General features: G+C 37.0%; 7 protein-coding genes across 7 annotated transcripts; 3 read left to right on the top strand and 4 right to left on the bottom strand.

Moving 5' to 3' along the window:
* Positions 1-693: 693 nt before the first annotated feature.
* LOC145897979 (chymotrypsin-like elastase family member 1) lies at positions 694-3338 on the bottom strand. The gene is made up of 7 exons (XM_082986434.1): positions 3282-3338; positions 2511-2601; positions 2319-2448; positions 1930-2083; positions 1142-1348; positions 854-973; positions 694-732 (listed from the first exon to the last, which is right to left on the bottom strand). Exons 1-7 carry the CDS (start codon positions 3336-3338, stop codon positions 694-696), a joined length of 798 nt encoding a protein of 265 aa, XP_082842560.1.
* Positions 3339-3557: 219 nt separating this feature from the next.
* LOC145897978 (trypsin-3-like) lies at positions 3558-5903 on the top strand. Its single transcript, XM_082986433.1, has 7 exons — positions 3558-3630; positions 3756-3894; positions 3974-4115; positions 4377-4509; positions 5112-5293; positions 5609-5728; positions 5862-5903. Exons 1-7 carry the CDS (start codon positions 3558-3560, stop codon positions 5901-5903), a joined length of 831 nt encoding a protein of 276 aa, XP_082842559.1.
* A 1438-nt stretch (positions 5904-7341) lies between these two features.
* On the bottom strand, positions 7342-9219 carry LOC145897976 (chymotrypsin-like elastase family member 1). The gene is made up of 5 exons (XM_082986431.1): positions 9147-9219; positions 8956-9085; positions 8576-8729; positions 7501-7620; positions 7342-7380 (listed from the first exon to the last, which is right to left on the bottom strand). The coding sequence occupies exons 1-5, from the start codon at positions 9217-9219 to the stop codon at positions 7342-7344; spliced, it is 516 nt and encodes a 171-aa protein (XP_082842557.1).
* Positions 9220-10194: 975 nt separating this feature from the next.
* LOC145897975 (trypsin-like) lies at positions 10195-12555 on the top strand. The gene is made up of 7 exons (XM_082986430.1): positions 10195-10267; positions 10393-10531; positions 10612-10753; positions 11023-11155; positions 11760-11944; positions 12261-12380; positions 12514-12555. The coding sequence occupies exons 1-7, from the start codon at positions 10195-10197 to the stop codon at positions 12553-12555; spliced, it is 834 nt and encodes a 277-aa protein (XP_082842556.1).
* Positions 12556-13129: 574 nt separating this feature from the next.
* On the bottom strand, positions 13130-15000 carry LOC145897974 (trypsin-like). The gene is made up of 7 exons (XM_082986429.1): positions 14928-15000; positions 14736-14865; positions 14347-14500; positions 14034-14160; positions 13577-13761; positions 13290-13409; positions 13130-13168 (listed from the first exon to the last, which is right to left on the bottom strand). Exons 1-7 carry the CDS (start codon positions 14998-15000, stop codon positions 13130-13132), a joined length of 828 nt encoding a protein of 275 aa, XP_082842555.1.
* A 784-nt stretch (positions 15001-15784) lies between these two features.
* LOC145897973 (thrombin-like enzyme BjussuSP-1) lies at positions 15785-19988 on the top strand. The gene is made up of 8 exons (XM_082986427.1): positions 15785-15788; positions 15901-16039; positions 16740-16884; positions 17033-17165; positions 17332-17507; positions 17846-17965; positions 19389-19450; positions 19898-19988. Exons 1-8 carry the CDS (start codon positions 15785-15787, stop codon positions 19986-19988), a joined length of 870 nt encoding a protein of 289 aa, XP_082842553.1.
* Positions 19989-20395: 407 nt separating this feature from the next.
* Positions 20396-22065, bottom strand: LOC145897972 (trypsin-2-like). The gene is made up of 6 exons (XM_082986426.1): positions 21993-22065; positions 21801-21930; positions 21412-21565; positions 21094-21223; positions 20778-20962; positions 20396-20602 (listed from the first exon to the last, which is right to left on the bottom strand). Exons 1-6 carry the CDS (start codon positions 22063-22065, stop codon positions 20396-20398), a joined length of 879 nt encoding a protein of 292 aa, XP_082842552.1.
* Between the last annotated feature and the right edge of the window lie 2516 nt (positions 22066-24581).

Raw genomic sequence — 24581 nt, 5'->3', positions numbered from 1 at the left:
ACGTTTTCCTCGTATTATTCTGTTGTATATACCGCTGCTGAAACGGCAGTTAAGACAAAGTGAACACGACTGGATAACCAATTACGTTCGTAGGCCTAGTTTAATAGCGACTGTTCTCTTTTACCAAGTCATTCTACTCTATTCTATTGTGATACGCAATTGGATGCTACTGCTTACTGAAACGAAGTATTACCAATCACAAGATTGTTGCCATGCAATGTTCGGGTTTGTTTGATTACAATGCCCAGAGTTATAACTGTTTTCAATGATGTTCTGGATAGCTGCAAGGTATGGAGAACTTGTTCAGAACAGGCAGCCAAATACCACTAGTGACTCATACGCTATTGGCCTGAGACAGCAACCGCCAGGCTGGGGTACCATTTCTCCAAGCTATTCATAAGATAAATCAAACCTAGTCAAAACTAGAAGTTTAGTGCAGACACAATATTTCATTATAGGCATTAGGCATATCACACGTTTGTTAATTCGTCGTAGTCAAACACGAGACATGATTGATGTCGTTGTTTTCCATTTTGTTTAATATTTGCAAACAAATCATCAAAAACACACTAAAAGATCTGAATAATTTTCAGTTAATTGACAATAAATAAATAATAATAAATAACTGCATGCAAATTGTCAATTCTGCATTGCTGGATGCCGTAGCATTCCACGTCGTGCTGATCACTAAATTCAAATATGTTTCTCAATCCATTTTCTTACTCCAGAAATCTGCAAAAAATAGTAATTATTGTAGATCGCGCAGGTTTGCGGATACAGACTCGCCACTTCTTGATTTCTGTGCAAATCTCAACGTGAGCACAAACTTTTAACATTTCACAAGAATGCACACCTTAGTATAAACTGCTGGTTTTGATGCATTGCGACAATCTGTTGGGACGTACGACGTCACACCGTGGAGATAATACTCTTGGTCGTTATAGAGACAGATCAACGGACCGCCTTGCGCACCCTGAAATATTCCAATTAGTTGTTATATTGTGTTGTTTTTCTTAGGTTATTTTTTGTAATCACATGACAGACAAGCAAACAGACATTGTTGTCGGACTTTGCATCAAGTTTATATTGGCAAGACACTTTCTTCGCAAAGGAAACCCTTTATAAGACTAATGGTACCCACCAAGCACGCATTCCCTAATCTTCCTCTATTTATTGCAAACCCGCAATATTTGGAGTCACCGTCGTGAAGCAGGCGACCTTTGTAATCCACACTATTTCTGAGAATCACGTCTCGACAACTAGAGACCGGAATAACGAATTGTTCCACATGCAACAAAACGCTGTAAGCCATGTTGTTGGACAAGGCTATTGGAAACAAAGTGGTTCTCTAGTTAGAAATTGTACGTTATTCAGGATAAAGGAATTATAAATTTATAGTTCAAGTGATGTACGTTGATTTTTTTGTACCGAACAGCGTGGATGCGAGGTTCGCACACATTCCACAATTCAACCCAAGACATTCAGGGAAGTTTTAAATTTTAAAACTGATAAGCAACGATTTACCTAAAGACGACTTAATCACAAATAAAACGAAAATTGTTGATAAGAAAATCAAAGCCATGTATTTCGTTTCTTACATTTTGTGCTCCATCCTATACTCACACAGTTTGTGGGAGCGAATGAGGTAGTATTTTTAGGCTCAAAGTGAGTTGACACCAATTTGATTGGACCCACTGATGGATTCGCGACGGCCCTTTTACCAAGCTGCAAACATAACATGTGACGTTTCATTTGCCATCCATAAATAACTGTGATCAAAACCACCAGTATATCCTCTATATAATGTATAAAGGCCACATGTTTAGTTTCTAGCTAATCCAATCACCCTCAAATGTTGGATATGTATATTGATTTATGAAAATAATTATGAATTATTCTACAACCAGAAAATGAACGACATTGACTGACTTTCAGAAGTGCCACATCATTGTTGAATGCGTAGTTGTCAAAATATGGATGAATGTTTATTTCGGCAACATCCGTGTATTGCTCGAAACAAGATGGAGTCGATCTGATTTTATCGCCCAAAACAACTCCATATTTAGAAGCGCAGGGCGAAGATCTGAATGTTAAACTTTAAAGTAGACTTAAAACAAACAATGTGAAATTGTGAACTATATAAAATATGTAACGGCATATCAAACTAACAACTTGCCCAGCATTATTTTCACAATGTTTTTTGGTAAACTTTTCAGGACAAGAATCTTAACAAATAAGGTTGCTTAAGATTTGAAAAAAGATGAATTCTTATAACTTGTGCGACGTCAAGCATTGCTGCTGTTACTAATCTAACATACGATTCAAAGCAGTGAGCTGATGTAAGCACCAAGTTGTCGCTGATCAGTGTTCCTTCACAAACAAATCCATCGAACACTCCTTTGTCGAGAACATAAATGGCAGCGATGAACGGCCAGGTATTATTTTGATCTGTGAACAAACGTTTCAATGAAATTACAAAACTTCTGTGCGATTGATTCAATAAACCATACCTGAGGTTGCTTTAATCCCGGTGAAATCCAATAGCACTGCAACGCCAGGAGAGTTATGACAATTTTCTTCATTGTTGAGGTTAGTGATGAACTGAAGTAAAATCTTATATGTGGACCAAGGACTGAATGTCCATTTTATAGGCGCGACGGGCGCAGGTTATTTTAATACTGGCGATGACAACGCCATCAACTGACGAAACGTATCCCGTTTTAAAAGGAGATGATACCCAATAAGCGTAAATATGCAAACGCGAGGGATGTGTTGACGCTACACCCACCTCAAATGCGTAATAGCTATTTGCGGTTGCTCGTTTACTTTTGCTGGTGCTACAACTTCGCGTCAAATATGTCACTGCATTATAAATGTATTTGCTTTAATTTGACAGAAAAGAGCTTTTGGTAAGCTTGTTACATTTACAATCACTTGACATAACTTTGAAGTAACAAACACGCAACAAAAGCACAACGATAAAACAATGACGCCATTGGAATTGCCAACAATCCTTAAGATTACTTCAAACTTTTGCTGTTAAACCACAACAACCGAAAATTCAGTGATGATAAATAAAAACAGGCAAAAATAGAAATGTCGACTTTATATCACTTTATTTCTGCAAGGTGACGTTAAACAGCGTGAACAAATAATCAAAAAACCTTATTTTTAAAAAGTTTCTTTATAGACGGACACTAAAAAGTGAAGTAGTGTTGATTCAGTGACTGTTGTTAAGCTTTTCAATTGTTTTATTGACTATGTCGCAGAAAGGATGTCACCTTCAAGAACGCGTAATGTTTACAATAGCTCATAATTCCCCTACTGATCACCGTCATATTTAGTCCATCCTACGTATATGGGTTTGTGCATATACGTAGGATGGACAAATATGTGGACTCAAGCAAACAGGCAATTGAATTGCAATGGATTAAATATAAAGTTGCTTTGTTAACCTCACTGATGGATTTTGCATATTTAAATAAACATGCTGTTAAAAGCGGGCGACAGGCAGATATTGGTCAAGTTATAGTAATTGAGATCAAGCGAATTCAACGATGAACAAACCGTTTTTCAATCTCTTTCTCCTGTGGCTGTTGGGCGTGATATTTGGAGCACAAGCAATTATAGGTAAATTCTAACTTAACAAAACGATTTGGCAATGGCAATAATTTAAATTAGGATCAGTAAAGAATATGCCGAAATCATTTTGTTTAAATTTCAATGCGCAAAACACATTTGGGTATCATTTGTAGGAGGAAACGAAACGCAAAAAGGAGATTGGCCGTTCATGGCTTATGTGTACGAGAGACCCGACCCTTACAGTGGATACATATGCGGAGGTTCCCTTATCAATGAACAGTGGGTGGTTACAGCCGGTCACTGTATTAGAACGTAAGTGTTGGGTTTCTTCATTTTAAAGCTTAATTTTAAATTGAATTTCACGACCAAAAAGGATAAAACATTTTGACAGAGTCGACCCTTCCATATATGGTGTTGTACTTGGTGAACATACCAGGTCACAACCATCTTGCGAAGAGCAGTATTTTAACGTCACCGAAATTCAGCTAATTCACCAATCCTTGACGTTTTCTGATGACATCGCGGTGCTAAAGGTGGGGCATTAAATGTGGAAACGTGAAATTAACTCTTCTCTGTACACTGTATAAGAATCTGGGAGATGCATATTTTGTGCAAAAGTTTTTTATGTTTTGTCGTAACTAAAGATGCTTTTTAGCGAAGTATATTTGTCTCACACAAAAGCCAATAGATTTTAACCGAGAAAAGATATTCTCCTATAATGTTTTATCATAAGGTACAATACAATACAATAGAACAAAAGGAAAACAGCAGCAATATTGTATTTAATATTGCAGCTTTCAAGGCCGGCCATTTACAACCATTTCGTGCGTCCAGTTAAACTGGTGCCGGCAGGTTTCAGAACAGACAAAGTGGTGGGACCGACATTTGCGGGAAAAGTTTGTACTGTTCTGGGTTGGGGCGAAACTAGTGAGTATTTAAATAGACTTTAGTTGTTTGTGTGCCGAATAATTTTAATCAAAATCGTTCGTATTTTGCGCAAAAATATCCACGCGAATGAACACTAAACACAAGAAATAAAGTGGTGTGGACACCAATAAAACCACACAGGTTATGTATCGAGTCTGGTTCCCGAAAAAATTATGTAAGTGTTTAGCTTGTGGCGTCTGCGCCTTTTCCGTATGCTGTGCTGAAGCGGATTTTGAGCATACTTTTGTATTTCTTTTTACCTTCTCTTGCTTAATGAAGCGTTCAATAATGGCTCTCAAACCGAGACCGGCCATAGGAAAAGCGGGGGCAGAAAAAAATATTGATCAGTCGATATTTTAATTTTAAAAAAAGTCTACCTCAACTAGATTTGAATTTCTTTGGTGGTAAATTTCAGGGCCTAATGTAAACGCGTGTCACGATTTGGCCAAAACGAACAAAATGCCCAAGATCGCCCTGACTGAGCCGCCTTAAAGCTACGTCATTATTGAGCAGGTTACCGATAGCATATTTCTATCGCGTATTGTAGGGATTTTGCGATAAGTTCACGAAGCTTCTTTACCGTTTTTTCTTTTGCTTCGCAGGTGGTTTGAACGGAACAAACTCCGATTCTTTATTGCAACTGAACAAAAAAATTTTCACGGATATTATGTGTAATAATGTTACCAGCCAGCCGGGCAACAAGCAAGAATATGAGTACCGTGTGGTTGAGATTGGCCAGCGAAGATTTTGTGCAGGGGGTAATGCTGGTCAGGATTCGTGTAAAGTAAGTTGAAATATTTGTCACCAAAATTGGCGACATATACAGTTTGTAGCGATAAACTCGATTCCTATTTAACCTGTTACATTTGATAATCTTCACTTCACAATAAAGTGGACATCACCTTACATTGAAGGAAGACTAAATTTTTTGCTTACATGGAATATTATTTTGTGGAAAATACATGATTTAGAGTGGAGAGTTTTGCAAGGGTCTTTGACGTTCAAATCAAATGAAATAAATTAACATTTTAAATCACAAATATCCACGTTCTCGAAAAAAAAATACCTCAATCATAAATTAATAATGAATGAATACCAGGGAGACAGTGGAGGGCCGTTGGTTTGTCTCCATGACGACAATCATTACTACCTTCACGGTATAACATCATATGGTGCAAAAATTTGTGGCCAACAGGATAAGCCCGGCGTTTACGCGAAGGTAAAATTAAGTGTTAAAAACATTTGTTTTGATAAAGAAAGAGAAAAACTTTGTAATTTGAAATTGTTAATTTATGTCACAGAATTTAGCAAGAAAAAAATTGAAACGTTAACAATTTGTATTTGTCCAATAGATTTCTGAATACCGTGAGTGGATTGACGAAATGACGAGATAATCGAAGAAAGAAAAAAAGAAATTTTGGAGTCGGACAGAGTGACTTTGAACTTTTAAATTTTTCATATTTTACGCAGAATCAATAAACACGTACTCGTTTGAAACATCTCACTGGTTGATTAAACTATCGACACAAGATTTGATTGGTTACTTATAAACTGGTAAAATAATTCAAATTCAAAATTTCAACCCCATGCTAGGATTTTCTGGTGGTTGTCAGACATTACATTACCCCCAAATATCAGCAATTTAACTTTCACGCACAGAGATTTTTTCACAACTTCACAGATCTGAGTTTATTGATTTAGATTAGAATCAAAATTCATTTAAGCCACACGACGGAACAAAATTGCATTTAATCAAGTAATGTACACTTCCAAACAAATTTGGTCAGTCCGGTCGTTATTTAGGAGTAAACAACAATTTAGGTGAAGCCTGTTCCTAATTGTGTGCTATTTGTCGTAAAAAAAACATTGAAATACATGTTTTCCTGGGCAAAATAAACAACGAATGCCCAATTGCACAAGTGTGCATTGCACATCTGTATTGTTACCGCCATTTCCGTGTATATCGTTGTACGACCATGAGCTGTGCTCTGCAAAACGGTCAAAACAAATCCTCTCATGGGATTTGCAAACCAGCTCGCATTACCGTGTAAATTAACATTCTATAGAACAAACGTGGAATATATACATACCACGTTTTCCTCGTATTATTCTGTTGTATATATCGCTGCTGAAACGGCAGTTAAGACAAAGTGAACACGACTGGATGTCTATTTTGCGTGACCAGTTTTAACCAATTACGTTCGTAGGCCTAGTTTAAGAGCGACTGTTCTCTTTTACCAAGTCATTCTACTCTATTCTATTCTGATACGCAATTGGATGCTACTGCTTACTAAATCGAAGTATTACCAATCACAAGATTGTTGTCATGCAATGTTCGGGTTGGTTTGATTACAGTACCCAGAGTTATAACTGTTTTCAATGATGTTCTGGATAGCTGCAAAATATGGGGAACCGGCAGCCAATTACCATTAGTGACTCATACGCTATTGGCCTGAGACAGCAACCGCCAGGCTTGGGTACTGTTCCTCCAAGCTGCTATAGCTGTCCAAGCTGCAAGTGCTACCTACGCTTTTCATGAGATAAATCAAACCTAGTCAAAACTAGAAGTTTAGTGCAGACACAATATTTCATTATAGGCATTAGGCATATCACACGTTTGTTAATTCGTCGTAGTCAAACACGAGACATGATTGATGTCGTTGTTTTCCATTTTGTTTAATATTTGCAAACAAATCATCAAAAACACACTAAAAGATCTGAATAATTTTCAGTTAATTGATAATAACTAAATAATAATAAATAACTGCATGCAAATTGTCAATTCTGCTTTGCTGGATGCCGTACCATTCCACGTCGTGCTTATCACTAAATTCAAATATGTTTCTCAATCCATTTTCTTACTCCAGAAATCTGCAAAAAATAGTAATTATTGTAGATCGCGCAGGTTTGCGGATACAGACTTTCGCTTCTTGATTTCTGTGCAAATCTCAACGTGAGCACAAACTTTTAACATTTCACAAGAATGCACACCTTAGTATAAACTGCTGGTTTTGATGCATTGCGACAATCTGTTGGGACGTACGACGTCACACCGTGGAGATAATACTCTTGGTCGTCATGGAGACAGATCAACGGACCGCCTTGCGCACCCTGAAATATTCCAATTAGTTGTTATATTGTGTTGTTTTTCATAGGTTATTTCTTGTAATCACATGACAGACAAGCAAACAGACATTGTTGACGGGCTTTCATAAATTTTATATTGGCGAGACACTTTCTTCGCAAAGGAAACCCTTTATAAGACTAATGGCACCCACCAAGCACGCATTCCCTAATCTTCCTCTATATATTGCAAACCCGCAATATTTGGAGTCACCGTCGTGAAGCAGGCGACCTTTGTAATCCACACTATTTCTGAGAATCACGTCTCGACAACTAGAGACCGGAATAACGAATTGTTCCACATGCAACAAAACGCTGTAAGCCATGTTGTTGGACAAGGCTATTGGAAACAAAGTGGTTCTCTAGTTAGAAATTGTACGTTATTCGGGATAAAGGAATTATAAATTTATAGTTCAAGTGATGTACGTTGATTTTTTTGTACCGAACAGCGTGGATGCGAGGTTCGCACACATTCCACAATTCAACCCAAAACATTCAGGGAAGTTTTAAATTTTAAAACTGATAAGCAACGATTTACCTAAAGACGACTTAATCACAAATAAAACGAAAATTGTTGATAAGAAAATCAAAGCCATGTATTTCGTTTCTTACATTTTGTGCTCCATCCTATACTCACACAGTTTGTGGGAGCGAATGAGGTAGTATTTTTAGGCTCAAAGTGAGTTGACACCAATTTGATTGGACCCACTGATGGATTCGCGACGGCCCTTTTACCAAGCTGCAAACATAACATGTGACGTTTCATTTGCCATCCATAAATAACTGTGATCAAAACCACCAGTATGTCCTCTAAATAATGTATAAAGGCCACATGTTTAGTTTCTAGCTAATCCAATCACCCGCAAATGTTGGATATGTATATTGATTTATGAAAATAATTATGAATTATTCTACAACCAGAAAATGAACGACATTGACTGACTTTCAGAAGTGCCACATCATTGTTGAATGCGTAGTTGTCGAAATATGGATGAATGTTTATTTCGGCAACATCCGTGTATTGCTCGAAACAAGATGGAGTTGATCTGATTTTATCGCCCAAAACAACTCCATATTTAGAAGCGCAGGGTGAAGATCTGAATGTTAAACTTTCGTGGGTGACGTTTAAAGTAGCGTAAAACAAACAACGTGAAATTATCAACTATGTAAAGTATGTCACTGTACATCAAACTAACTTGCACAGCATTTAAACTTTTTCCGACAAGAATCTTTGTAATTAAGGTTGCTTAAGATTTCAAAAAAAGATAAATTCTTATAGCTTGTGCGACGTCAAACATTGCTGCTGTTACTAATCTAACATACGATTCAAAGCAGTGAGCTGATGTAAGCACCAAGTTGTCGCTGATGAGTGTTCCTTCACAAACAAATCCATCGAACACTCCTTTGTCGAGAACATAAATTGCAGCGATGAACGGCCAGGTATTATTTTGATCTGTGAACAAACGTTTCAATGAAATTACAAAACTTCTGTGCGATTGATTCAATAAACATACCTGAGGTTGCTTTTACTCCCGGTGAAATCCAATAGCACTGCAACGCCAGGAGAGTTATGACAATTTTCTTCATTGTTGAGGTTAGTGATGAACTCAAGTGAAGTCTTATATGTGGACCAAGGACTGAATGTCCATTTTATAGGCGCGACGGGCGCATGTTATTTTAATACTGGCGATGACAACGCCATCAACTGACGAAACGTATCCCGTTTTAAAAGGAGATGATACCCAATAAGCGTAAATATGCAAACGCGAGGGATGTGTTGACGCTACACCCACCTCAAATGCGTAATAGCTATTTGCGGTTGCTCGTTTACTTTTGCTGGTGCTACAACTTCGCGTCAAATATGTCACTGCATTATAAATGTATTTGCTTTAATTTGACAGAAAAGAGCTTTTGGTAAGCTTGTTACATTTACAATCACTTGACATAACTTTGAAGTAACAAACAGGCAACAAAAGCACAACGATAAAACAATGACGCCATTGGAATTGCCAACAATCCTTAAGATTACTTCAAACTGTTGCTGTTAAACCACAACAACAGAAAATTTAGTGATGATAATTAAAAACAGGCAAAAATAGAAATGTCGACTTTATATCACTTTATTTCTGCAAGGTGACGTTAAGCAGCGTGAACAAATAATCAAAAAACCTTATTTTTAAAAAGTTTCTTTATAGACGGACACTAAGAAGTGAAGTAGTGTTGATTCAGTGACTGTTGTTAAGCTTTTCAATTGTTTTATTGACTATGTCGCAGAAAGGATGTCACCTTCAAGAACACGTAATGTTTACAATAGCTCATAATTCCCCTACTGATCACCGTCATATTTAGTCCATCCTACGTATATGGGTTTGTGCATATACGTAGGATGGACAAATATGTGGACTTAAGCAAACAGGCAATTGAATTGCAATGGATTAAATATAAAGTTGCTTTGTTAACCTCACTGATGGATTTTGCATATTTAAATAAACATGCTGTTAAAAGCGGGCGACAGGCAGATATTGGTCAAGTTATAGTAATTGAGATCAACCGAATTCAACGATGAACAAACCGTTTTTCAATCTCTTTCTCCTGTGGCTGTTGGGCGTGATATTTGGAGCACAAGCAATTATAGGTAAATTCCAACTTAACAAAACGATTTGGCAATGACAATAATTTAAATTAGGATCAGTAAAGAATATGCCGAAATCATTTTGTTTAAATTTCAATGCACAAAACACATTTGGATATCATTTGTAGGAGGAAACGAAACGCAAAAAGGAGATTGGCCGTTCATGGCTTATGTGTACGAGAGACCCGACCCATACAATGGATACATATGCGGAGGTTCCCTTATCAATGAACACTGGGTGGTTACAGCCGGTCACTGTATTAGAACGTAAGTGTTGGGTTTCTTCATTTTAAAGCTTAATTTCTAAATTGAATTTCGCGACCAAAAATGATAAAACATTTTGACAGAGTCGACCCTTCCATATATGGTGTTGTACTTGGTGAACATACGAGGTCACAACCATCTTGCGAGGAGCAGTATTTTAACGTCACCGAAATTCAGCTAATTCACCAATCCTTAACGTTTTCTGATGACATCGCGGTGCTAAAGGTGGGGCATGGCTAAGTGTGGAAACGTGAAATTAACTCTTCTCTGTACACTGTATAAGAATCTGGGAGATGCATATTTTGTGCAAAAGTTTTTTATGTTTTGTCGTAACTAAAGATGCTTTTTAGCGAAGTATATTTGTCTCACACAAAAGCCAATAGATTTTAACCGAGAAAAGATATTCTCCTATAATGTTTTATCATAAGGTACAATACAATACAATACAATAGAACAAAAGGAAAACAACAGCAATATTGTATTTAATATTGCAGCTTTCAAGGCCGGCCATTTACAACCATTTCGTGCGTCCAGTTAAACTGGTGCCGGCAGGTTTCAGAACAGACAAAGTGGTGGGACCGACATTTGCGGGAAAAGTTTGTACTGTTCTGGGTTGGGGCGAAACTAGTGAGTATTTAAATAGACTTTAGTTGTTTGTGTGCCGAATAATTTTAATCAAAATCGTTCGTATTTTGCGCAAAAATATCCACGCGGATGAACACTAAACACAAGAAATAAAGTGGCGTGGACACCAATAAAACCACACAGGTTATATATCGAGTCTGATTCCCGAAAATATTATGTAACTATTTAGCTTGTGGCGTCTGCGCCTTTTCTGTATGCTGTGCTGAAGCGGATTTTGAGCATACTTTTGTATTTCTTTTTACCTTCTCTTGCTTAATGAAGCGTTCAATAATGGCTCTCAAACCGAGACCGGCCATGGGAAAAGCGGGGACAGAAAAAAAAATATTGATCAGTCTATATTTTAATTAAAAAAAAAGTCTACCTTAACTAGATTTGAATTTCTTTGGTGGTAAATTTCGGGGCCTAATGTAAACGCGTGTCAGGATTTGACAAAAACGAACAAAATGTTCAAGATCGCCCTGACTGAAACGCCTTAAAGCTACGTCATTATTGAGCAGGCCACTGATGGCATATTATTATCGCGTATTGTAGGGATTTTGCGATAAGTTCACGGAGCTTATTTACCGTTTTTTCTTTTGCTTCGCAGCAGGTGGTTTGAACGGAACAAACTCCGATTCTTTATTGCAACTGAACAAAAAAATTTTCACGGATATTATGTGTAATAATGTTACCAGCCAGCCGGGCAACAAGCAAGAATATGAGTACCGTGTGGTTGAGATTGGCCAACGAAGATTTTGTGCAGGGGGGAATGCTGGTCAGGATTCATGTAAAGTAAGTTGAAATATTTGTCACAGAAGTCTTCAACATATACAGTTTGTAGCGATAACCTCGATTCCTATTTAACCTGTTACATTTGATAATCTTCACTTATAAGTGGACATTAGTTTCACATTGAAGGAAGACTAAATGTTTTGCTTACATGGAATATTATTTTGTGGAAAATATATGATTTAGAGTGGATAGTTTTGCAACCGTCGTTGACGTTCAAACCAAATGAGATAAATTAACATTTTCAATTTAAAAATTTCTCCGTTCTCGACAAAAAACAAACTACCTAAAACATAGATTAATAATGAATGAATACCAGGGAGACAGTGGAGGGCCGTTGGTTTGTCTCCATGACGACAATCATTACTACCTTCATGGTATAACATCATATGGTGTAAAACATTGTGGCCAACAGGATAAGCCCGGCGTTTACGCGAAGGTAAAATTAAGTGTTAAAAATATGTGTTTTGATAAAAGAAGAGAAAAACTTTGTAATTTGAAATTGTTAATTTATGTCACAGAAATTTAGCAAGAAAAAATTGAAACGTTGATAATTTGTATTTGTCCAATAGATTTCTGAATACCGTGAGTGGATTGACGAAATGACGAAATAATCGAAACAAAGAAAAGAAATTTTGGAGTCGAACAGAGTGACTTTCACCTTTTTATGTTTCATATTTTACGCAGAATCAATAAACACGTATTCGTTTGAAACATCTCACTGTTGGTTGATTAAACTATCGACTCGCTCAGAGCAGGCATTCTCCTTATCTACAGCCAGTCAATTCCTACCAGCGACTCGTACGCTAGTGGCCTAACACAGCAACCGCCAGGCTGGGGTACTATTCCTCCAACCTGCTATAGCTGCCTAGGCTGCAAGTGCTACCTTAGCTTTTCATGAGATAAATCAAACCTAAATTCGAAGATTTACTATAGACACATATTTCATTAGGCATGAGGCATGTCACACGATTGCTAATTCGTGGTAATCAAACACGAGACATGATTGATGTCGTTGTTTTCCATTTTATTTAATATTTGCAAACGAATCACCAAAAAACACCAAAAGATCTGAATAAAAGTTAATTGAGAATAAATAAATAAATAAATAAATAAATAACTGCATGCAAATTGTCAATTCTGCTTTGCTGGATGCCGTACCATTCCACGTCGTGCTTATCACTAAATTCAAATATGTTTCTCAATCCATTTTCTTACTCCAGAAATCTGTAAAAAAATAGTAATTATTGTAGATCGCGCAGGTTTGCGGATACAGACTTTCGCTTCTTGATTTCTGTGCAAATCTCAACGTGAGCTCAAACTTTTCACATTTCACAAGAATGCCCACCTTGGTATAAACTGCTGGTTTTGATGCATTGCGACAATCTGTTGGGACGTACGACGTCACACCGTGGAGATAATACTCTTTGTCGTCATGGAGACAGATCAACGGACCGCCTTGCGCACCCTGAAATATTCCAATTAGTTGTTATATTGTGTTGTTTTTCTTAGGTTATTTCTTGTAATCACATGACAGACAAGCAAACAGACATTGTTGACGGGCTTTCATCAATTTTACATTAGCGAGACACTTTCTTCGCAAAGGAAACCCTTTATAAGACTAACGGTACCCACCAAGCACGCATTCCCTAATCTTCCTCTATTTATTGCAAACCCGCAATATTTTGAGTCACCGTCGTGAAGCAGGCGACCTTTGTAATCCACACTATTTCTGAGAATCACGTCTCGACAACTAGAGACCGGAATAACGAATTGTTCCACATGCAACAAAACGCTGTAAGCCATGTTGTTGGACAAGTCTATTGGAAACAAAGTGGTTCTCTAGTTAGAAATTATAGGTTATTCAGGACAAAGGAATTATAAATTTATAGTTCAAGTGATGTACGTTGATTTTTTTGTACCGAACAGCGTGGATGCGAGGTTCGCACACATCCCACAATTCAACCCAAAACATTCAGGGAAGTTTTAAATTTTAAAATTGATAAGCAACGATTTACCTAAAAACGACTTAATCACAAATAAAACGAAAATTGTTGATAAGAAAATCAAAGCCATGTATTTCGTTTCTTACATTTTGTGCTCCATCCTATACTCACACAGTTTGTGGGAGCGAATGAGGTAGTATTTTTAGGCTCAAAGTGAGTTGACACCAATTTGATTTGACCCACTGATGGATTCGCGATGGCCCTTTTACCAAGCTGCAAATATAATATGTGTCATGTCATTTGCCATCCATATAAAGTTATAATAAAATTAACAGAATATTCTTCATAATGTTTAAAATCACATACTTAGTATCACCCCCAAATGTTGGATATGTATATTGATTTATGAAAATAATTATGAATTATTTTACAACCAGAAAATGAATGTTATTGACTGACTTTCAAAAGTGCCACATCATTGTTGAATGCGTAGTTGTCGAAATATGGATGAATGTTTATTTCGGCAACATTCGTGTATTGCTCGAAACAAGATGGAATCGATCTGATGTTATCGCCCAAAACAACTCCATATTTAGAAGCGCATGGTGATGATCTGAGTGTAAAACTTTAAAGTTGACTTAAAACAAACAACGTGAAATTATCAACTATGTAAAGTATGTCACTGCACATCAAACTAACAACTTGCCCAGAATTGTTTTAACAACGTTTTTTGGTAAACTTTTCAGGACAAGAATCTTAACAATTAAGATTGCTTAAGATTTCAAAAAAGATAAATTCTTATAGCTTGTGCGACGTCAAGCATTGCTGCTGTTACTAATCTAACATACGATTCAAAGCAGTGAGCTGATGTAAGCACCAAGTTGTCGCTGATCAGTGTTCCTTCACAAACAAATCCATCGAACACTCCTTTGTCGAGAACATAAATGGCAGCAATGAACGGCCAGGTATTATTTTGATCTGTGAACAAACATTTCAATGACATTACAAAACTTCTGTGCGATTAATTCAATAATCCATACCTGAGGTTGCTTTTACTCCCGGTGAAATCCAATAGCACTGCAACGCCAGGAGAGTCATGACAATTTTCTTCATTGTTGAGGTTAGTGATGAACTCAAGTAAAATCTCAAATGCCAACACACTGGCGCAAGTCCTTTTTATAGGCGCGACATATGCAGGTTAATAATATATAGTAATGGTAATTCTTAATGAGCGTAAACTTATGCAAACATCGGAAATGCGTTCTTGTCTTATTTCCCTAGATGCCAAATATGATTTTAAATCTTTACAATAACGTCAGTTTCGGCTGATGAAAGTATCTGCTATCCTATTGCATTTAAAATGTACATTGATGATATTTTTTCGGTCCCCTCGCTCGTCACGTCTGTGCTCGGAGGTCGGGCTTTTCCGATAGGGTTCTGGCTTACGTGTAACTTTATATTTGTGCCTGTGTAACGATCACTTGATTGTATGAACCCCATACAGTTTATAGTTTCATATCAAATATTTGTGTATCGGTATGTATATGTAGATCGTCACGAGTAATTGCGTTTACAGAAACCACGCACAGACTTCAGTAACTTCACCGTGTTTTGCATATTTATATTGAAGATAGAATATATAAGGTCACGGGGCAGAAATGTTTTTCACATAACGTTTAAGAAATATTTACTGTGATCAAGTGATTTCAAAGATGAAGAAACAACTTTTCAATCTTTTTCTTCTACAAATATTGGGCTCGTTGTTGGGAGCACATGCGATTATAGGTTTGCTATGATATGGTAAAATATTGTTTATACATATTAAATTAATAGTGCAAACGATGTCCTACACGATCTTGAATTTTGTGAAAAGAACTACTTTCCTTACACTGAATCCATGGGTAAAACAAAAAAATCATTTCTGTAGTTTGTAAATTCACTTGTGTAACTCACTTAAATCGGAAAAAATCAATGCAATTTGTAACAATTTATCTCATGCAAAAACAATTGCAGGTGGAAATGAAACGCAACAAGGAGATTGGCCGTTCATGGCTTATGTGTACCGGAAGCCCGATCCATACAGTGGATTCATATGCGGAGGTTCTCTTATCAACGAACACTGGGTGGTCACAGCGGGTCACTGTATGCAAACGTAAGTGTGTTGCATTTACTGGTAAAGAAGTTTTTCACTCATGCTTCGTTACAAGTCATTAGTGTGCGTGTAGTACCACAGTAAAAGTAACTTCTCATTTCAATTCGAGATATTTTTATCACGGGGCATATGTGCGTGTAACAAATTAGATTAGCAGCGCATTCTTAAAAATCGCCACAGTATTAAGACTTCCGTGAAATAACGATCGAAAATGAGGTCATTTGTGTTTTCAGCAAGGTTAGAAGTGGAAAAAAATGTTACCGGAACAATTGAATTTCCAGGAAAAATAAATAAATCAACCAATGTGTTTTCGTACATACTAGGTTAGACTTCTGAAATAAGTGAATGAATTCCAGAAACTCAATAAAACGTATCAGACGTTTAGCGTCGGTGTATGAGGTCTTTTTTTAAATAGATTTGAACAAGGCAAAAGCTGGTCATGTCGACAGGCAAATGTAAGTGTATACAGTTACTACGTTTTCAGTAGCCTGTTGCGGTGCGTCATAAACTAGCAAAAGCTATTTGTTTTCTGTGTCACTTTGGGTATACGTACGCATAACAAATCATATTAGAAGTCACCTTTTTTCAAGTTTAAACTCTCACTGCGTTACGAACAAAATACATGCTGGTTGCACTGCGTTACGAACAAAATACAAAAACACGTTTATTATTTCAAACATTTTTATTTATTTTTTTCCAGTCTTGATCCCTCTTTATATGGTGTGACACTCGGCGAACACACAAGATCACAACCATCATGTGCAGAACAGGTTTTCAATATTACTGAAATACAAAGACACAAAACCTATGGACAGGCGTTTGATGGTGACATCGCGCTGCTAAAGGTAAGAAAATTTCTATGAAATTTGCTTTTTCGTGAAAAAGGTAAAGTATATATTTCGGGCAGCGATATTACATTTTAATGGAGATGTTTTTTTTGACTTTGACGATTACCAGAAAGATCACAAAACAAAAATTCGCTTGTTATTGCAGCTTTCAAGATCAGCTATTTTCAACCATTTCGTACGTCCTGTAAAACTGGTGCCGGAAGGTTTCAGAACAGACAAAACGAAAGCACCGACATTTGCGGGAAAAACTTGCACTGTTCTGGGTTGGGGCGAAACTAGTGAGTATTTAAACATACTTTTGTCAGTTTGTGCTTGAGTCATGATTTTGGTTTACCGTTTTAAAACGCAATTTTTGACCAAGGAACTGACAGTAGCATTTCTTATCAGGGATATGGAGTTTTTCTATGATTTCACAGACCTTTAATCTTAACAATTGCTTGGCAGGCTCACCAAACGGAACAATCTCCGATATTTTGTTGCAAGTTACTAAAGACATCAACCCCACGGTTGTCTGTTATCATAATACCAATAAGCACAAAGAAGAATATGAAAACCGCGGGGTTGTTTTTGGTGATCGAAAATTTTGTGCAGGAGGGGTTCCAGGTCAGGATTCGTGTGATGTAAGTTGTAATATTTGCTCAATCTTAGGAAAACCAACAACGTAAATACATCACTCCGAGTCCTGTTTGTAGCACATACGTAACCTTCAACCGTTGCCCCCTGGTATCAGCACTTGAAATTAACCGGTCATTATTTTCACAACGAAAGATTACGTTTCTGCTTCTACGAAACAATATTTAAATGAATGCCATGACGTAGACAAATTTGACTGTTGGGGATTTTTTTCGAATGAAAGAAACAAGTATATTCTGTTTACAAATTTTCTCATTTTCGACATCATACTAAATGTCTAAAATATAAATTATTGATGAATATAAAAACCTGTTTTTTTTGCCAGGGGGACAGTGGAGGGCCGTTGGTTTGTCTCCATGACGACAACTTGTACTACCTTCACGGCATAACGTCATATGGTACAAAAATTTGTGCCCAAAAGGATAAGCCGGCAGTCTACACCATGGTAAAATTTTCGCAACAGTTAAAAAGCTTTCTTGAAATTTTTGCATCTGAATTTAGAACAAAATTAAAAAGGCATACTAATTTCTTTTCTTGAAAGGTTTCTGCATATCGTGCGTGGATTGACGAAACAATCGAAAAGTAGATGATACTCAAGCCGAAATTTTGTGAGACCAACATTTACATTTAAACAATTTACGACGACATTAAACATCTATTTGTTTGAAATTTTTCTGTTTAAACGAGTCAATAAATAGGTTAGAAATAGTAATGTTTCATGCTTCTATAATGCATACATGAGTTCCATATACAATAAAGAGGTTTTCTTGCACAGCCGCAAACTTAAAAGAACAGCTTACATTTCGCGCACCAAATCATAGCAATTTTAGGGATTTAATTGCTGAAGTGTTTCGGGACAAAAAACCTCAGGAAAGTCCTTAGATTTGAGTCAAAATTTCCAAATTGACGTAAAGTTATTGGAGCGCTTTTGTGCTTCAAAGGTCATAAATCGACTTGAATTAACTCGACTGGACACTCCTAAAAGATATTGCAGAGCAATTACGTCTTCTGTAGAAAAAAATGAGTCCATACTATGAAATACTTCAGACACTCGCAGACAACTGTCAAGTTTTTTTGACGTTTGAAAAAAACTGTTGATAACAGCCCAAATTTTCAATCTAAACAACTTCAAATTTTGCCATATTTTGCAACAAACAAAATAAACAGTCCTCTCTGCTGATAAGCTGATAGTAGGTACATAGTCTGCTACAAGACAACTAGGAAAAGGCTAATTATGCATAATTTGTTTTCACAATAAAACAACAAACGGAAATTTAACCTGAAAAGTAAAGTGTCAAAGATTCTGCGCAATAGGCTTCTTCAAGAATTGCTTGAACTTGTGTGTGAAATGTTATAACCTTGCGAATAATACCAATTAATGCTTCATGATGTATAAAGTACACTGCGACTGTCGTATTTTTATCTTCAACAGTCACTTTGTATACCAATATATTCACTGTAAAATCAGGGGCGAAAACTAGTCAGCTATATAGAACCTCAGACAACATGGATATTATCAAGGATATATATTCATCGACTGGAGAGCACAGGTACATGCGTACATACATACATGCGTACATGCGTTTTCTAAAAGAAACAGAAAAACAGTTATCAACTAAAAAACACTAATTGCAAACACTCACCGAGTATTTGTGACTTCACAGAAACTTAACCGCGTGTTATAAATTGTTCAGTTAACATTAATATCAATTCCTTCATTTTAAATAGAAAATAACAAGGATTGTTGCTATTTTAAGCAGATACAAACTGTTACTAGTTTGACACACACGAGGGGCCAAACCGATCGTTCCAAATCCCGTGTTAAAACATGCAATCCTAAACAGAAAACCTTTCTGACTGTTTGGTAGATGTTTGATATCAACCTCTTCTACTATCATGCCAAATTTGGACAAACAAAGTTTGTCATGAGGTACCTTTAAGTGTTGTTAGCGCCACTTACGTGAATATTGTTGCACAACCATGAGGTGTGCTATGCAAAAACGGTCAATGCAAATCCCCTCCTGGGATTTGCACACCTGCTCGCACAAACGTGTAACTTATTTCCTGTACAAAGTAACAATTGGCTTACTTTCTATATTTCACGTTTTCATCGTACTATTTCGTTGTAAACGCTAGTTAAGACAAGAAAAAACAAAACACTTTTTGGTGTCGACCATCGTGACCACTTTAACCAATCACGTTCGCAGGCCTCGTTTTTATTTTTTCAAGTTGTTCTATTCTATTCTGATACGCTATTGGGTGTTACTGCTTACTGAATCAAAGCATTAGCAATCACAAGATTATTGCCATGCAATGTTCGGGTTTGCTTGATTACAATGCCTAGAGTTATAACTGTTGTCCATGATACTCTGGATAGCTGCAAAGTGTGGGGAACTTGCTCAGAACAGGCAGCCGCCTTATCTACAGCCATTCAATTCCTACCAGAGACTCATATGCTCGTGGCCTGAGACAACAACAGGCTGGGGCACTATTTCTCCAAGCTGCTATAGCTGTCTAGGCTGCAAGTGCTACCTACGCTTTTCATGAGATAAATCAAACCTAGTCAAAATTCAAAGATTTATTTTTAACACAATACGTCGGGCATTACGCATGTCACACGTTAATTTGTGGTAATCAAACCAAGATCGTATTTAATATTTGCAAACAAATCACCATAAAAACACTAAGAGATATTTTTTATTGTATCAGGTTAATTGAAAATAAATAAATAACTGCATGCAAATTGTCACTTCTGCTTTCTGGATACCGTAGCATTCCACGTCGTGCTTATCACTAAATTCAAATATGTTTTTCAATCCACTTTCTTACTCCAGAAATCTGTAAAATGATAGTAATTATAGTAGCTGGCGCAGGTTTACGGATAAAGACTTTCGCCACTTCTTGATTTCTGTGCAAGTCTCAACGCGAGCACAAACTTTTCACATTTCACAAGAATGCACACCTTAGTATAAACTGCTGGTTTTAATGTTTTGCTACAATCTGTTGAGACGTACGACTTCACACCGTGGAGATAATACTGTTGGTCGTCATGGAGACAGATCAACGGACCACCTTGCGCACCCTGAAACATTCCAAGTATCATATCGTTGTTATATTATATTGTTTTTAAAAGGTTATTTCTTGCAATCACATGACAGACAAGCAAACAGACATTGTTGACGGGCTTTGCATCAATTTTGTATTGGCGAAAAGCTTTCTTCGCAAAGGAAACCCTTTATAAGACTAATGGTACCCACCACGCACGCATCCTCTAATCTTCCTCCATTCTGTGTAAACCCGCAATATTTGAAGTCACCGTCGTGAAGCAGGCGACCTTTGTAATCCACACTATATTTCAGAATTACGTCTCGACAAAGAGAGACCGGAAAAACCAATTGTTCCAATTGAAACAACTCGTTGTAAGCCACGTTGTTGGACAAGACTATTGGAAACAAAGTGGTTCTCTAGTTAGAAAATGTAGATTTATTTCTGGATAAAGGAATTCATATTCAATTAAAGTGATGTACGTTGATTTTTTTGCACCGAACAGTAGACATGTTTTTCGTTCCTTACATTTTGTGCTCCATCCTATACTCACACATATCGTGCTGGGAGCGAATGAGGTAGTATTTTTAGGCTCAAAGTTTGATGACACCAATTTGATTGGACCCACTGATGGATTCGCAACGGCCCTTTTACCAAGCTGCAAACATAACATGTGACGTTTCATTTGCCATCCATAAATAACTGTGATCAAAACCACCAGTATATCCTCTATATAATGTATAAAGGCCACATGCTTAGTATCTAGCTAATGTTGGATATGTATATTGATTTATGAAAATAATTATGAATTATTTTACAACCAGAAAATGAACGACATTGACTGACTTTCAAAAGCGCCACATCATTGTTGAATGCGTAGTTGTCGAAATATGGATGAATCTTTAATTCGGCAACATCCGTGTATTGCTCGAAACAAGATGGAGTCGATCTGATGTTATCGCCCAAAACAACTCCATATTTAGAAGCGCAGGGTGATGATCTGAGTGTAAAACTTTGAAGTAGACTTAAAACAAACAATGTGAAATTGTGAACTATGTAAAATATGTCACTGCACATCAAACTAACAACTTGCCCAGAATTGTTTTAACAACGTTTTTTGGTAAACTTTTCAGGACAAGAATCTTAACAATTAAGATTGCTTAAGATTTCAAAAAAAATAAATTCTTATAGTTTGTGCGACGTCAAGCATTGCTGCTGTTACTAATCTAACATACGATTCAAAGCAGTGAGCTGATGTAAGCACCAAGTTGTCGCTGATCAGTGTTCCTTCACAAACAAATCCATCGAACACTCCTTTGTCGAGAACATAAATGGCAGCAATGAACGGCCAGGTATTATTTTGATCTGTGAACAAATGTTGCAATGAAATTACAAAACTTCTGTGCGATTAATTCAATAACCCATACCTGAGGTTGCTTTTACTCCCGGTGAAATCCAATAGCACTGCAACGCCAGGAGAGTCATGACAATTTTCTTCATTGTTGAGGTTAGTGATGAACTCAAGTAAAATCTCAAATGCCAACACACTGGCGCAAGTCCTTTTTATAGGCGCGACATATGCAGGTTAATAATATATAGTAATGGTAATTCTTAATGAGCGTAAACTTATGCAAACATCGGAAATGCGTTCTTGTCTTATTTCCCTAGATGCCAAATATGATTTTAAATCTATACAATAACGTCAGTTTCGGCTGATGAAAGTATCTGCTAACGTATTGCATTTAAAATGTACATTGATGATATTTTTTCGGTCCCCTCTCTCGTCACGTCTATGTTCAGAGGTCGGGCTTTTCCGATAGGGTTCTGACTTACGTGTAACTTTATATTTGTGCCTGTGTAACGACTATACAGTTTACTGTTTCATATCAAATATTTGTGTATCGGTATGTATATGTAGATCGTCACGAGTAATTGCGTTTACAGAAACCACGCACAGAAACATTTATCACACATATTACAAGACTTCAGTAACTTCACCGTGTTTTGCATATTTATATTGAAGATGGAATATATAAGGTCTTGGGGCAGAAATGTTTTTCACATAACGTTTAAGAAATATTTACTGTGATCAAGTGATTTCAAAGATGAAGAAACAACTTTCCAATCTTTTTCTTCTACAACTATTGGGCTCGCTGTTAGGAGCACATGCGATTATAGGTTTGCTATATATGGTAAACTGTATAACACGGAGAAGTTACTAAAGTATATAGTTATATGTGTAATAAAGTCCTGCACGATCTGGAATTTTGTGAAGAACGAATTTCTTCGCATACTAAATTCATTGTCAAAACGAAAAAATTATTTTTCTAGTTTGTAAATTCGCTTGTGTAACTCGCTCCGTCAAATAGAAAAAAAATTGTAACAAATTGTCTGATGCAAAAACAATTTCAGGGGGAAATGAAACGCAACAAGGAGATTGGCCGTTCATGGCTTATGTGTACGACAAGCCCGACCCATACAGTGGATACATATGCGGAGGTTCCCTCATCAATGAACAGTGGGTAGTTACAGCCGCTCACTGTATTGGAACGTAAGTGTGTTGCATTTACTGGTGAAGAATTTCTCATTTTAAATCGAGATATTGTTGTCACTCGGTATGGCAGTTAAATTTGCAATAATTTCTTCAAAAAAATTGGCTCACCAATGATGTTTTACCTTATTGACTGTTCACCACGGTTCAATATCGGCGTGAAAAACCGATCAAATTTGTTTTTCAGTGTTAACCCCTCCTTTTATGGTGTGATACTCGGGGAACACACAAGGTCACAGCCATCATGTGCAGAACAGGTTTTTGATCTTACCGAAATAAAGAGGCACAATGCGTTCAATTCACAGCAGATATTTCAAAATGATATCGCGCTGCTGAAGGTAAGGAAATTTCGCCGAAAATTGTTTTCATTGAGGAAGTTTTGTTTCGTGCAGCGATATTAGATTTCGATAAAAGTTGTTTTGACTTTCAGCGAAGCATTAACCCAGACGATAAAATTCTAGAAGTAAAATTCGCTTGTTATTGCAGCTTGCAGAACCGGCTATATTCAACCATTTTGTGCGTCCCGTTAACCTTGTGCCGGAAGGTTTTAGAACAAACAAAGTGTTATTCCCGACATTTGCTGGGAAATCCTGCTCCGTTTTGGGTTGGGGTGAAACAAGTAAGCGTTCTTAAATTTTCCCCGAAAATGCAAACTGTGCGACTCCTTTAGGGATATTTGTGAGTTTTGAGCGGTCGACATACAGCAAAAAATTAAATCTACAAACCAAGGTAAAAAAAATTGTCAGAAAGTTAAATAAACAGATTGGTTTTAGAACAGTCTGTACCGGACACTAGACATCAAGCGTCGTTACAATGTAGAATAACTTTAACGTTTTTCACGCGTTGTTTTGCAGGCAACCAAAATGTGTCCGATACGTTGTTGCAACTGAACAAGACAATCCTTAACGAAGTGGTTTGCGCCGGCCTGACATATATGAGTTCAAGTGATTATGAGCAGCGCGTGGTTAATGTTGGAAACAAGAGATTTTGTGCCGGAGGGATTTTGGGCCAAGATACATGTGACGTGAGTCTCAATAGGTTGCAAGCCCAAGCAAACCAAGTCTTGCGGGAACCTTTGGATTTTGCCTTCTGATGTAATGTAACTGCTTTATCATACAGTGCTTGTCACCACGGGAGTGGGATCCCACAGGCAGAGAACGCCTCCATTGAGGGCTCTAAGAATTTTTTAACAGCATAACCCTTTTTCATAACCCGAGAACTTAAACAAATGTTTTTCTGTAGGTGTAACAAATATTTTCAAGTCCCCTTGTTCTAAAGTTTTCAAGTCCCCTTGTTCTAAAAGCAATATTGTAAATTGCCACACTGTAACATAAGTTTATACTCCAAACATCATCGGGCAGTTCAGTTTTTTAGTAGTTTTGCCATTTGACCGAAAACAAATTCACATTCATTTCAATGGTTTGCGGTTTTAATTCAGGGAGACAGTGGAGGACCGTTGGTTTGT

The sequence above is a fragment of the Ascidia mentula genome, chromosome 4 (genome assembly GCF_947561715.1).
Source record: "Ascidia mentula chromosome 4, kaAscMent1.1, whole genome shotgun sequence".
Lineage (NCBI taxonomy): Eukaryota > Metazoa > Chordata > Ascidiacea > Phlebobranchia > Ascidiidae > Ascidia > Ascidia mentula.
This window is presented reverse-complemented; position numbering and strand designations above follow the sequence as displayed.